At 43.8% G+C, this 15283-nt stretch overlaps 1 protein-coding gene across 4 annotated transcripts in view; it reads left to right on the top strand.

Moving 5' to 3' along the window:
* Positions 1-15283, top strand: part of PTPRG (protein tyrosine phosphatase receptor type G) — a 1030330-nt gene that overhangs the window by 943137 nt on the left and 71910 nt on the right. For all 4 annotated transcript variants that reach the window (XM_069206538.1, XM_069206537.1, XM_069206540.1 and 1 more), the window contains 2 exons: positions 5877-6049; positions 14900-15035. In XM_069206538.1, the coding sequence (XP_069062639.1) occupies positions 5877-6049; positions 14900-15035 (309 nt within the window). The remainder of the gene's footprint in view (positions 1-5876; positions 6050-14899; positions 15036-15283) is intronic.

Below are 15283 nucleotides of genomic sequence, written 5' to 3'. Positions count from 1 at the left end.
CACTCTTCTTTACAGCCTCGTTATTCATCCACTTCAGGCCTGGCATAATTTCTGTTCCTCTTTGTGGCGCAGGGACCAAGCACTGATTGATTCAACGTAATCAGTGCCCGCCTGCTGCTCTCGATGTGATCGAGGTACTATTTTGTTCTTTTTAACTTATAGTGCCCTGCAAACAGAAGGCTTGTAACTGGCAAAAACATGTCCAGACGGACAGCCAAAATTGGAAAGTCTTAATTTTTAGAGCCTTCCTTTATTTTACCACGTCGTCTTTTCTCACTTTCCACTCATGTTTTATTTTGTTTTTGCTCGTGGGCGCTCTTTTCAAAAGATTATCATGTTCTAAATATTGCAGCACGATGTTTCTTTATCATTTGTAATTTATGAAATGATGCTTTAACATATAATCGTGCAGTACACCCTAATCCGCCCGCTACACTCCTCCCCAATTTACCCCACACCAGTCCACTCTACTCACAACTACTCACCCCAGTCTAGTCCACTCCACTCCAATCTCCCGAACCCAATCCAATCTAATCTGCCCTGCTCCAATTCGCCCCACTCTAATCCAAAACTATGTGCACCACTTCAAAACAATCTGCTTCGCTTCAGTTCAAAACAGCCTGCAACACTCCAGTCCAAAACAATCTGCCCCACTCCAGTCCAAAACAATCTGCCCCACTCCAGTCCAAAACCATCTGCCCCACTCCAGTCCAAAACCATCTGCCCCACTCCAGTCCAAAACCATCTGCCCCACTCCAGTCCAAAACCATCTGCCCCACTCCAGTCCAAAACCATCTGCCCCTCTCCAGTCCAAAACCATCTGCCCCACTCCAATCCAAAACAATGTGCCCCACTCCCATCTACCCGACTCCATTTGGCCCCACTCCAATACAAAACAGTCTGTCCCACTACGGTCCAAAATAATCTGCCCACTCCGGTCCAAAAAAATCTGCTCCACTCTAATCTTCCCAATCCAAAACAGTCTGCCCCACTCCCATCTGCCCATCTCCAGTCCAAAACAATCTGTCCCACAGCGATCTGCCCCACTCTAGTCTGCCCACTCCAGTCCCAACAGTATGCCCCCTCTCATCCAGTCCACCCCACACCAACCCAATCCACCTTAATCCACATCAATACAATCTGCTCCAATCCAATAAAAGGCGATCTGCCCACTCTAATCTGCTCCATTCCAATCCAAAACAATCTATCCCCCTCCAGTCCAAACAGACTCTCCGACTTCAATTTGCCCTACTTAAATCTAAAATAATCTACTCCTGTTCAATCCAAAACAACCTGCACCACTCAAATTCATATCACTCTGCCCCACTTTAATTCAAAACAACCTGCCTCACTACAACCTGCACCGCTCCACCCTGCCCACTCCACTCCCAAACAACCCACTCTAATACAAAAACAATCTGCCCCACTCCAATCCAGTCCATCTCACCTCAGTCCAACCTACTCAAACCCAATTCACCCCACTCCAATCTACCACAATCCAGTCCACCTCACACCAGTTCAGTCCACCCTACACCAATCCAGTTTCCCACACTCCAATCCACCACAATCCAGCCCAGTCTACCCCACTCCAATCTAATACAACTCACCTCAATCAATTCACACAACTACAATCCAATCCACCACAGCTCAATCCACCCCACTCGATACACCCCACCCCAATCCAGCCTTCCCTAATCCTACCCATCCCACTCCAGTCCAACCCACTCCAGTCCATCCCACCCAAACTCACCCTATTCCATTTCAACCAACACCACTCCAGTCCATCACACTCCCATACAATCCACATTATTCCTCCCTACTCCAGTCCAATCCACCCCACTCCAAACCACCTAAATCTACTCCACTTCAATCTAGTCCACCCCTCTCCAATCAATCCACCCCACTCCAGTCCACCCAATCCAATCCACCCCAGCCCTATTCAATCCACTTAATCAATCCACCACACTCAATCCAGTCCCCCACCCCACCCTAATGCACCCCACTCAACCCAAACCACCTCACTCCAATCCACTGCACTCCAATCAGACATACCCCACTCCAGTCCACCTTACTCCAGTCCATCTCACTCCAGTCCATCTCACCTCAATGCAGTCCACTCCATTGCAGTTCGATCCACCCCACCCCAATCCAACCCAACCCACTCCATAGTAATCCGACCCATCCCAGTCCAATCCTCCCAAATCCAGTTCATGCCTCCAGTCCACCCCACCTCATTTCCGTCCAATGCACCTCACTACAATCTACCACACTTCAATCCACCACACTCCAATCCAACAATTCCTCTCCATCCACCCACTCCACCCCACTCCAATCTACCTTAATCTAAACCTCCCCATCCTAGTTCAGTCCATCACACTCCAATCCAGCCAATCCACCCTCTCCAGTCCACCTTGCTCCAGCCTACTCCAGTATAGCCCTTCCAGTTCACCCCACTCCAATCCACTGCAATTCACCCAACCCATCCTAGTTCAGTCCAGTCCACCCCACCCAAATCCAATCCATCCACCCTACCACACTCCAATACATCCCACTTCAGTGTAATGCACCCCCTCCAATCCACACCAATCCAATCCAGCACACACCACCCCATTCCAATATACGCCAATCACTCCAATCCACCACTCTACGCCAGTCCATCCACTCTGTCCCAATACAGCCTGCCACACACCAATCGATCCAGCCCGTCCCACTCGTATCCAGTCTACCACACCCCAATCTAATCCACCCCACTCCAATCCACCCACCCCAGTTCACCCCAGTCCATCCTACCCACTCCAGTCCTATCCAGCCCACTCAAGTCCAGTCTACCCCACTCCATTCGAGTGAATCCAGTCTACCACACTCCAGTCTAATCCACCCCACCCTAATCGAGTCCACCCTCGAGTCACTCCAAACCACCCATTCCAATCCAGTCTAATCCACCCAATCCCATCCACCTCATCCCATTTAAATCCACCCACTCAATCCCAGTCCAATCCACTTTATTCCACTGTAATCCAATCTACCCTATTCCATCCCACTTCACTCGAAGATACACTCTGCCACTGAACCAGTGCACTGTACTCCCCTCTACAACACTGTACTCCTCCTACTCCACTTTACGGCATTCAAACAAATCCACTCTACTCCACTCTATTTCCCCACTCCACTCTGACACTTCGGGCCACTAACCTTTAGCTATGCTGAACAGCAGCCACACTGGTGTACAACATGCCAAAACATATTGCCAAAGCCAATAGCTCTTGTTTAGGCGAGACCTATTGTTTTTGACAATGCCTGTCTTTTATTTATACTTTTTTCTATCCGAACTGTTGTCCTGCTTTTTCTTTTTCCGTCCCTCTTGTCACCTTACTTTATTTTTTCTTCATTTCTTCCTTCCGCTACTTCCTTTCTTTCTCTTTCCCATTCTTTCTTCTTGTCTTCCTTCGTTGATCCCTTCTATTTTTCTTAATCTTTCCTTTCATTTTTTTCTTTCACACTTTATCTTATCTTACATCCTCTTAATTTATTTTTTCCCTGCTTTTTTTCTTTTATTGTAACTGCTTTCTTCCTTCCAACTTTCCTTACCTTATTATGTTTGTTCTCTTCCTTATTTTTCCTTCCTTCAACCTTCCCCCTTTTCTCTTTTGCGCTTCCATTTTTATCTTGCGCATTCTTACTTTATTTATTTATTCTTTGTTCCAGCCCTTGTTTTTTTATTCTGTCCAGTCTTCCCTTTTCATTCACTTTTCATTCACTTTTCATTTTCTCCTCTTTCCATCTTCCTCTATCTTCCTCTCCTTTCCCTGTGCAATTCTTCACTTTTCACCTGGCTTTAATCCTTCCTTTTCATTTGTCTTCTTTTTAATTACTTCCATTCTTCTTTTCTCTGTATTTCTTTTTTTTCCCCACCTTCTTTCTTGATTCATCACATCTTTAATTGTTCCTCTTTGCATTTATTAATTCCCTATCTCGCATCCAGTTTCTTTGAATATTTTTATATCACTCTTCCAATTTTTGTAATTACCATGTATTCTGTGTCTCCTTTATCAACCCATGGGCCCACTCCTCAACTTTGTTGAGCTGCTACATTAGTATTTGTTTGAGCTCCTCCGATGAAAGTGAAGAGGGCACGTAAAGAACATTTTGAAGGTTTTGTGTGACACCAGATGTGTGATCAGTCACAGTAGAAAGCCATTTCCTTCTACCCGTGTGTCTGGTGTCGGAGCACAGAGCAGTATCCTGAAGTTTCAATTTGGTTCCTTATTCTGAAGAAAAATATTTTAGGATAGAGTTCATTTTTTTTTAAAGAAACGTGCACTGCTACCATAATGTTGTTTGAATAACAAATATTTTACATTGTAAATGTAAACTGATCCAACATGCATGGTAGTCAAATAAAGTTCCCCATACATTCAACAAAGGCACTCAGATCCACAGCCTGTACTGCTACTCCCTTCTCATTGCAGCCATCTTTCAGGCTAGAATAACTAACACATATGTATCCAAATGATTTTATATCACCGGGTTTACTCAGCAACTGTTTCTATTATCACCAGGGATGCTGTATGCTTGATGGTTCACTTCAAACCACACAATCCTTTCTATCCACTCACATTTAAAAGAGCATCCACAGATTTCTAAAGGAACAATGTCACCACTCAAGTCATTATCTCTATTCAAACCCCAGTGAGACGCTTTCTTAATATTATTAACACCAGACTCGGCACTCATATGGATTCCATATCATAATAAATGATTCAACAAAGTCTAATTCCAGAGTTATGGATTGCACAGATTCTCAACACTTCTTTCTTAGTGGAGCAAATTCTTTATTCATGAGTGTTCATAACAGCCATCTTCTATAATTCTTTATAGCCATAATAGTCGCAATTCGTAGTAATCAGAGTAGCCAACGCGTTTTGTCCACAAGGACTTCTTCAGGTCTACAGCCATACAAAAACAGCTATAAATATACACACAAACACACACACACACATATATAAACATGTTCACAAATATAAGACTTAGCAGTCGATTTACAAAAGGACATATTTACACAAAATACCACCTTCCAACAGGAAGCCTCATTAAGAACAAGGTATTTACTAGTGGCCTGCTTGTTATTTGCCTCAAAGTCATGTTTATTCATGCAGCTTATTTACTGTACCAAACCATCATAAGATTTTAAGCTTTGACATATCTAATCGAGATACAAGCTCAGAATTTCATTAGATTGTTTTACAGCTCTATTCTACATTATGTAGTCACATACATGATAATTTCCTATTTCTTTGATCAAACAAACGCCTCTCCTCTTCTCCCTGCCACTACGTCTTCTACAATAATCCATCATAAATCAGAATCCTTCTGTTCCATGTGTAAAAAATTGTCCACCAAAGAAGTTTTTGTCTTCTTTGTCCCAAATGGCAGACTTGTGTTAATTGACAATCACTCTGAATTCATGGCTAGCTTATAGGCGGACAGGTTTTTCTGCCTGCCAAAATCATAATGAGGCCCTAAGTGTTGCCACATTGAGGAATTGCTTTATTGTTCGGATTTTAACCATTTGAACGTTGATGTCAGCATGTGTACGCAGTGATGTTCAATATTATCAGAAAGTCTTCACAATTGTAATGTTTGCAAAAGGATTTCACTGTTGTGCAGTCACTAAAGTTGTATCCTTTATCCAGCATCTTTGTATTGTAGTGCTGCTCTAACATTGCATCTAGGAAGCAGTGACTTTCTTTTGCAGCAAAATTGTTTTTATACTGTATTTTAAATGTATTCTAAAAAAGAAAACATATTGTTAATTGTTGACAATCCAGACAATAAATGTTACTTTCATAATCCTAATATTTCCATTTTTTCTGCAGGGACAAAAAGGAAATCCCAAAGGGCGTCACAATGAAAGAACAGTAATTCAGTATCACTATACACAGTGGCCTGACATGGGCGTGCCAGAGTACGCTCTACCAGTACTCACATTTGTCAGGAGATCATCTGCTGCCAGGACACCAGAAATGGGACCAGTAGTGGTTCACTGCAGGTACATTAGTATAATGCTAATCTGGTGTATCCACAGCTAATTCTGTGATACGTTCTGCTCCCATTAAAATTCCTTTTCATTCTTTTAGTGGTCTTATTCTATTTTGTTAGTCTTTCAACAAAAGCAAGTAAGTAGATCAAATAAAGATAACTTTAGTGATGTTGTTTATTGCTCCAGCTCTATTATGCAAGGAGGATTCAACTTTTGAGAGCAGCCACCTCTTTAATTTGAAAATCCAGTCATCACCCAACATTGGTTTTACACAACATTCTTCTGTTCTCTGAATCATCTGGAGAAACGCTTAGACAGGAATAGGTCAAAGCCATGTCTTTGTGCTGGCTTTGCAGGATGTGTTTTAAGGTTGTGAAAAGGAAAAAGATGGACTGGTAGCCCAACGGGTTACTGGTAAACAGTCGAAGTATTACCACCTGTCCCTTTTTTGAGTTTCAAGCCTTAAAAATAGAACATACCAAAGCAGAGTAAGGTTGTGAGAGTGGGCCTCCTCCAATTAGCAGTGAAGGCCAATCAGTTTTTGTTGTTGCACAAAGTGTAATTGTATTTATATAGTGCTCACTAGCCCTGGCAAGGCATCAAAGCACTTTTCAGCAAGTAGCACACTAACCTGGAACCCAAAAGGATTAGTGGTGAATTAGTTTGGGGAAATACGAGTTCATTTGAGGGGTGGACATGTGAGTCTGTTAGTGGGATAGAAGAGGAAAGAATCTACAAAGTGTTAATAATTAGGAGATCATAGCATTAAGATGAGGATTGGAATGAGAAAAAGGAGAGATTCATGAGGGAAAAATTTAGAAGGGTTGTTTGGGAGATCATAGCAGGAAAAGGAGGTTTGGGATGAGCCAGGTGGGACAGAGGGGAGAAGAGTCTAGAAAGGGTTATTTTGGAGATCATAGTAGTAGGATGAAGTTTGCGATGTGTCAGAGTGGAGATAAAGAACAGCTTGAGAGAGGTAGAAGGTGAGACAGAGTAGTACATTAGAGAGAGTGATTTGTTTCACTTCTACAGTAGGAGTAAAGTGATAAATATATGGATACATGAGAACATAGAAAGGGTTTATATGTATAAGGGAGTGCTAACTTTTGATTGAGAGCAAGTAGGACATGTTTGGTATGTGGGACATTCTAATTTAAAATCCTGTTTAATGGTAAAGTGGGATTTTAAGTCACAATTTAGAAAATTCCACTTTTAAAAAGTTGGCACCCTCCCGCCCCAGCCTCTCTCTGTGTAGTTGACAGCTGGACCCTGCCAACTCCTTCCAGACAGCCACACAACAGAGGGATCAAGTGTGCCTTTATGGACCTTCAGTAGCAGGATGTTGGGGTAGAGCTGGGTACAGCCCCACTTGCACATCAGTAGACTGCACCCTCTCCCCTCACAAAGGACACCACAGCACTTCATTGTGCCTGTAGTCAGGCTGGATCCAGGGCATGGAAGGGAGGAAATGACAAGTACTTTACAAAAAATCTCTAGAAACTTCTCCCACTTCAAGAAGGCAATGTAATATACACAACATAATATAATACAAAATAATATTTAATATTTCTTCTAGAGGGATATTTCAAGCCCACCCCATTCATTTGTTCATTTTGTTCTGTCACACTAATATTTTCAGAAGGCCCTCTCATTAAATCATTAAATTATTTCTTAACTGCCTGCAGTTTGTGCTCCAGCTCTTTTCTTAATGGTGCAAAATCCCCTCAGACCTTTGAAAATATCCTCCATAAATTGATTAGTGATTAGGCCTGCCAAGTTTGGGTACTTGTGTGCTTTGCGTATTGCCACAGGGAAACTGTTAAATGTATCCCCCCTTTGCTGATAGACGTCTTGGAAAGGAAATGTTTCACTTGAAGTTCCTTGACCAGTTGGTCTACACCCTGTGGGCTGCACCCTGTGGGGTGCCTTGTCAAATGGTATGAGAGAGAGAGAGAGGTATTTTATGTTGCGCTATGGTGAACCATTCTACCGACTCCTTCCTCCAGGAGTGCAGGTGCCCCACGTTCTTGGTCCCCAAGGCAATTTCAGATGTTCAAGTAGTTTCTTAATCTTCTTTCCTGTTCTATTCTGGTTGTTGCTACAATTACTGGCCAGGATTTGTTCTCTGCAATAGCAGGAGTGTGTGCCAAACAAAGGTTGCCACTTTACTTTTTGCCCTTCGTACTGTCCTGATGGGTGCCGTATCTGCACTACAACAACTCACTTTCCTTGGCCACTCTGGTATGTGTGGTCTCCTACAATCAAACATACCTTTGTTATTCTCACCTTGGTTCCCTTTTGGGTGAGCTATGTTTAAACTGCCACCTACACTTGCACTCCATCTCCTGCAAGTAGTCATTCTACTACGTTTTCAGCTACCTCAATAGAGACACCCATGCATCAAAGGATATGGAGCCTGGAACAGGGGCAGCAAATCCACAACCTGTAAGCCCCTCTGTTTGCTGCTTTTTCTTTCCCTCACAGACTCACTGGAGAAAACATGCCAAGGTCTCAACCTCCTTTAAAGGGTCGTGGACCACTCCTTGCTCATAGCCTGCTGCCCTCTCTGCTCTGCCTACTGCCATGCCACCCTGGACCTCAGCTTCAGTACAGCTCCCTATTCAGCTGGGTCTTCCTCTTGTGCTATGTACCACATCACCCGGGACCAGGCAACCCCAGCAACATCGTCACAACTTGCCCCTGCTTTTGCTGCATGGGGAGTCAGGGTCCTGGAGACTCCTATGTTCAGCTCCCTGCCACATTCAGTGACAAATTCTGAGGCTGTCAAAATGCACATTTTGTCAATCAGAAGATAGTGTCATTGACAGGGAGGCATTGTCAGGGAGGAAGAAACAGGGGTTAGTGCTTTCATTCTGATTGGTCTCTAGGTGTGCTGAAGAGCGACCAGTCAGTCGAGCTGTGTCTGCTTGGAGAAGAGCAGACACGCTGTGTCCTTGCAGGGAAGCAGGGAGCAGGAGAGGTCAGACACCCTCTCTGTGTGGTGAAAGGTACTTAACAGAACAGGATCCTAGAGCTTGCTGCATGCTTATATTATTGCACTGTTTTCAATAGTTGGTTGTGAAATAAAATAGAATACTTTCTTTCAATTTTAAGTTTTATAGTTAGCCAATATTGCATCTGCACTGCACACTGCAATTTCTAGAAATATTTGATGCTGTTTCAGGTTTCATCATAATGCTTGTACACAAACTTCCTCTGGAATATTGCCAAAGTGGCTACACCTCTGGACACAATCTATATTTTAAAGGAAGCAATCAATGGTAGCCAGTGTTAGTATTCTGCAACACAAGTTAAGATCACACGTTGACATTTCTGAAGGACTGGCCTTTGTCACATTGTCATTTTTAATTTCTACACCATGCATCCTCTGCCTGGAAGCATAGTGAATTGCTTTTAAATATTAATTTTCCATAATTCATCACAAATGAAAGAAAATGAAAAACGCCATGAGAACAAAATATTTTGATGGAGAAGTGGCAGGGCAACGGTGCAAAGTCAAGAGGGAAGAACAAAAGGTTCATGTTTTCAGGAAGAGTCAAAGCATAAAGAAAATACATTCTGGGAGACCGATTTTCTCTCCAGTATGCATGAAAGTGCTGGTGCCCTCTTCCTCGCTCCTTGGATCTTCTACGTTATGGCAACGCATAATCAGATGAAAAGATCTTAAACCCTTAGCCTCTGTCCTCCCACCCAGGCCCCCCCGTCCATTCCCGACCGTGCTGAGCCCATTTTTGGCTATTTTGGGTAGTTTGTGCTAAGGCCTTCATAACTTGTATCCCACATAAGGTATCCACGCCTGTGAGAAAGTAGCCTCTTTCTAGCTTGGTTACCCCCACTTTGGTTTGTGAGTGTGTGTCAGTGTGTTTTTACTGTCTCACTGGGATCCTGCTAGCCAGGACCCCCGTGCTCATAGTTTGTGGCCTAATGTCTGGGTTGTCAGTAGTGCTTAACTGTGTCACTGAAGTTCTGCTAACCAGAACTCCAGTGCTTATGCTCTCTCTACTTCCAAATTTGTCACTATAGTTTAGTGACTATCATATTCCAACTTCAATTGGCACACTGAACCCCCCCTTATAACTGCTTAGTATATGGTACCCAGGGCATTGGGGTTCCAGGAGATCCTTATGGGCTGCAGAATTTCTTTTGCCACCCATAAGGAGCTCAGACAAACGTTTCTTCAGGACTGCCATTGCATCCAGAGTGAAATAGTGCCCATGCTATTTCACAGCCATTTTCACTGCACTTAAGTAACTTATAAGTCACCTTTATGTCTAACCTTCATTTACTGAAGGCTAGGTGCAAAGTTACTAAGTGTGAGGGCACCCTCGCACTAGCAAAGAGGCCCCCACGCTGTCCAGGGCCAATTCCCCGGACTTCATGAGTGCGGGGATACCATTACAAGCGTGCACTACATATAGTGTGCACTTGCATAAGGCAGTCTACACCGGTTCAGGGACCCTGAGTCCCTGCTCTGGGGCAAAACTGGACAAAGGAAAGGGGAGTGACCACTCCCCTATCCATCAAAACCCCAAGGGTGGTGCACAGAGCTCCTTCAGTGTTTCCCTGGTGTTAGCCATCTTGTGTTCCAAGGTGTGGGGACAATCTGGAGATCCTGGAGTGGCCATTGCCAGCAGGTGACGTCCGAGACCCCTCCTGATAGGTGCATACCTGGTAGGTAGCCAGTCCCCCTCTTAAGGCTATTTAGGGTCTCTCCACTTGGTGTTTCGTCAGATTCAGCTTGCAAGACTCCTCCAGGAATCCTCTGCTTCAGCTTCTGACCGTCGGATCATCCGCAGACTGCTCCAGGAACCGTTGTAACAGCAACAAAGTATCAAGGACAACTCCTGTGACCTGCAACTTGAGCTCCAGCCAGCATTTGCAACAGTTTCCAAGGTGTGCATGCTCTGAGGACTCCCTGTCTTCACCCTGCACCAGAAGAACCAAAGGAATCTCCTATGGAGATTCCTGTGGAGTGACGGAGTCACCTTCTGCGACAACGACCGGTTCCCCGGATCTCCTCTCCTGACGATGAGCATGCTTCCTGGAACACAGGTGGTAGACCAATACTACCAAGACTGTCCTAAGGTCCAGCTGTCCAAATTTGGAGGCGGTAAGAGCTTGCCTTCCCGGTTTGTGACAGTACCCCTGTGCACTGCGTCATCTCCAGCTCCTTGGGCTTCTGTGGACTTCTTCCATGAATCCTTCATGCACAATGTAGCCAAGGTCCCCAGCACTCCATACTGCGACGCACAAGTCGCTGAGTTGTTCTCGGGCAGGCGTGGGACCTTCTTTTGTTGTGCTGCACCAACCGCAATTTGCATCTTCTTTGTCCCCTTGTGCTGGGACTCCCATGGGTGCTGCCTGGTCTTCAGTTTGTTCTCTCCAGTGTTGGGAGACCCCCTCTGCCTCCTCAGTCTGAGTTGAGGCCCCCAGGTCCCTCTTGGGTCCAGGCAGCGCCATTTTAACACAAACCGTGACCTTGCTTGAACCAAGGCCTGTTGGGCGAATCCAGAGACGCAAACAGCCTGCATCCAACATCTCGACGTGGGACATCTCCTGCACCATGCAGGAACCCACAGCCATCTTCTTTGGGGCTCTTCTGCAGACTTCTTCTAACCGGAGAATCCTCTTTTGCACCATCTTCTAGGTTGGCAGGGGCTCCTGTCCTTCCTGGAATCTTCTGCGACATCTGGACTTGGTCTCCTCTCTTCACAAGTCTTCAGGTCCAGGAATCCTCCATTTGTTGATTGCGGTCCTGCTTGGTTCTTGCAATATCTCTTATCACGACTTGTAGTGTGTCCTGAGGAAACTTGCAGTACTTTACTCCTACGTACTTGGGTTCTAGGGTGGGGTATTTTACTTACTTTTGGTGTTTTCTTACACTCCCAGAGCCCCTCTACAGACTACACTTCCCTAGGGGGGAATTTGTGATTCCCATTCCACTTTCTTAGTATATGGTTTGTGTTGCCCCTAGGCCTATTGCATTCTATTGTATTTTCTACTGTTTGCACTATTCTATGACTATTTACTTACCTGATTTTGGTCTCTAGTGTATATATTGTATGTAATACGTACCTCCAGAAGTAGTATTGCCTCCAATATATTTTTAGCCTTGTCACTAAAATAAAGTACTTTTTTTTTTGGTAACACTGAGTATTGTCTTTTATTGTGTATAAGTACTGTGTAACGATAGTGGTATTTCAGGAGCTTTGCATGTCTCCTAGTTCAGCCTAAGCTGCTCTGCTACAGCTACCTCTAGACAGCCTAAGCTGCTAAAATACTTCCTACATTTCACTAACAAGGGATAACTGGACCTGTTATAAGGTGTAAGTACTTTAGGTACCCACAACAAACCAGGACAGCCTCCTACAAAGCCAAATTTGTGTCCTTTTTTCCCCAACATCTTAGGGTCTGTAATGGTATCCAGGGTTTGTAGATTCCCCTGAAGGGGACTGCGAACATAGGCAAAATATAGCAACAAATTGAGGTCTTTTTAGAACAATACAGAAAAAGTGCTCCAGATAAGTGTCTGTTTTTTCCCTAAGAATGGCATCCACAAACGGTTAGCTGTAATAAATTAACTTTCTTCCCAGCCTTCAGGAACATGTATAGCTGAATCCAGAAACCTAATTTTGTACCACAGTTTTTGCATTTTTTCTAAGAGGTCGCCTATTTTCCATATTTTTGGTGTTCTCAGCCTACTTACTGGTGGAAACCAGTGTGAAACCACTGGGTGATTGAGAAAAGCTATACATTAAAAAAATAAAAATACACTACATTCAGCAAGGGGTAATTTGTGTAGATCCCACAAGGTTATGCTAAATATGTTTCTTTATGTTGAAATAAAGAAATATTGAAAATGAGTAGGAAAAAATGGGCATTTGTGACATTTTCATCTGTAACTTTTTGTCATGATGACAAATTGACAGAAGCACAATACCATTATGTCTGCTAGACCCTTGTGGTTGTGAGGATATATAAGGTTTGTAGTTTCGCCAAGAACCCAGTGTACCATGAACCAACAACTGAGCTGCATTGTAAAATGGTTTTCCATTGAGCACAGAGTATAGACCAATTCTTACATCAAAATAGGCAGAGTAGAAAATGGGTACAGAGTCTAGGAGCAGTGGTTATTTCTACATCTCTGAATTTGTGGCTACCCATATTAGCTTAAGATTTGACATGTATTTTTCAAAGTGTCTTCTTTCTTATACAGTGTCTTACATTTGAAAGGCACAAGTGTAGTGAAACCCAATAGGTAATGACACATGTTCTACTATTCTGTGCTCCCACAGATCTCATGATAAAAATGGTATCTAACTTGTGTGGGTAGGCCTAGTGCCTGCAGCAAGAAGCTGCCCAAAACACAACATGGATGCAACACATTTTTCCACTGAAAATTGGCCTCTTTATTCCAATGTGAGCAGCTTGAGATTTAGGGCCCTAGCTCAGCCAGCACCCAGGAAAAATCTAGCAAACCTGTTCATTTTTTTAAAACTAGACACATACGGGGTATCCAAGGTGGGGCTGCCTTGCATGGCTCACACCACGCTTTTTGACCCAGAATACCTTGCAAACCGCAAACCTTGACTGAAAAAACACAGTTTCCTCATATTTCTTTGATGTAAAGTTCTGGAATCTGCGGGGAGCCACAAACTTTCTTCCACCCAGCATTCCCCCAGGTCTCCTGATAAGAATGGTACTTCACTTGTGTGGGTAGCCCTAGTGGCGCGAAAGGAAGTGGGCCAAAATGAAACATGGATGCAGTACATTGTTCCCCTGAAAACTGACCCTTTTTTCCAATGTGGGTAGCTTGACCCTGCCCCCCCCCCCCCCCCCCCCCCCCAACCTGGCAGAATACCATTCCAGAAACTTGTTGGCCCGTATTCTCTGTATAGAGGCTGGAACATGGGATGATGCATGACAGAACTCCAAGCATCTACAAATGTCATAGAGGAGCACCCTACCCCTAATTCCATGATGCTGCTGTGCCCATAGGAGATTTTGCACACATTCCAGCAAGCCAAAATAAACGTACCATGTTATGGCATTTGGAAGAGTACTAGTCAACAGCATTTAGTTGCTAAGTAAGCCCAGATCACCTATACCTCTGGCAAGATGCTGCAAACCAGATTGTGAAAAATTACTACCATGGGAAGCAGGGTCAAGACTCATTTGCATATGGCTGGGTCCAAACTTGGGTGGCATGGTGAGCAAAAGAATGATGGATTAAACCCAGATATGTGACTGGGGATGAGTGAGTGTTTGAATAGTTTCACCACTCAATCCATCATTCTTTTGTGTTGCTATAGTAGAATCTTCACTGCGAGTGACGACATTCTGGTGTTTCTCAAGAAGCACAACCACATACACAGTAGTTCCTTTTAGTGTCACAGACTGTATGCCTTTCGAGCTCAAACAATGTTTTTGCTTTTAGCCCGTTCAATTTTCTTTTTCTAATGTTGGCGAGGGGTTGCAGCAACAAAATAGTTTTACAAAAACAATGATAAAACAAGCATTGACAAAACTAAAAGGCTGCCAGCCAACCCTAGAACTTGCAGGCTTTGCCAATACTTGTTCTAGTTGGCCACAGCCATGGACATGGCTGTACCTCGCATCTACAAATCTGACATAACAGAATAGGACTGAATATGGGAATCAGCCATAGGTGCACCCTTAAGAACTAATTGTCTCGAGCCATAGAACTATTAGTGACCACTGCCGATAACAACAAAGCATACAGTGCTGAAGGTCAGTTTCTCAACTTTGTCACTGCTTGATTTGAGTGGGTTTGGTCAGTGGATGGGAATACTAATGCTCTGTCTCTATTCTCTCTAGTGCTGGTGTTGGCAGAACGGGGACATACATTGTAATTGACAGCATGCTGCAACAGATAAAGGATAAAAGCACAGTTAATGCCTTGGGATTTCTCAAACACATTAGGACACAGCGCAACTACCTCGTCCAAACAGAGGTAAGGCCCCTGTATGTATGTAGCCAAATACAGACATTCATTGTTTTACACTTCATCATATTCTGCATACCTTTTAACGTATTATAATTAAGCAGTAGGAGAAGAGTTGAGTAGAAAAATTCATACTTAAGATATTATGCGTTTAGTTGCTCTCCATGGGAGTGATTGTGTGTCTGTCGCTCGGGGTCGTGAAACTCACCTTCATCTTTATGTAGTTTCTTTTAGAGTCATGAGAACGGGAAGTATTA

The sequence above is a fragment of the Pleurodeles waltl genome, chromosome 9 (genome assembly GCF_031143425.1).
Source record: "Pleurodeles waltl isolate 20211129_DDA chromosome 9, aPleWal1.hap1.20221129, whole genome shotgun sequence".
NCBI lineage: Eukaryota > Metazoa > Chordata > Amphibia > Caudata > Salamandridae > Pleurodeles > Pleurodeles waltl.
This window is presented reverse-complemented; position numbering and strand designations above follow the sequence as displayed.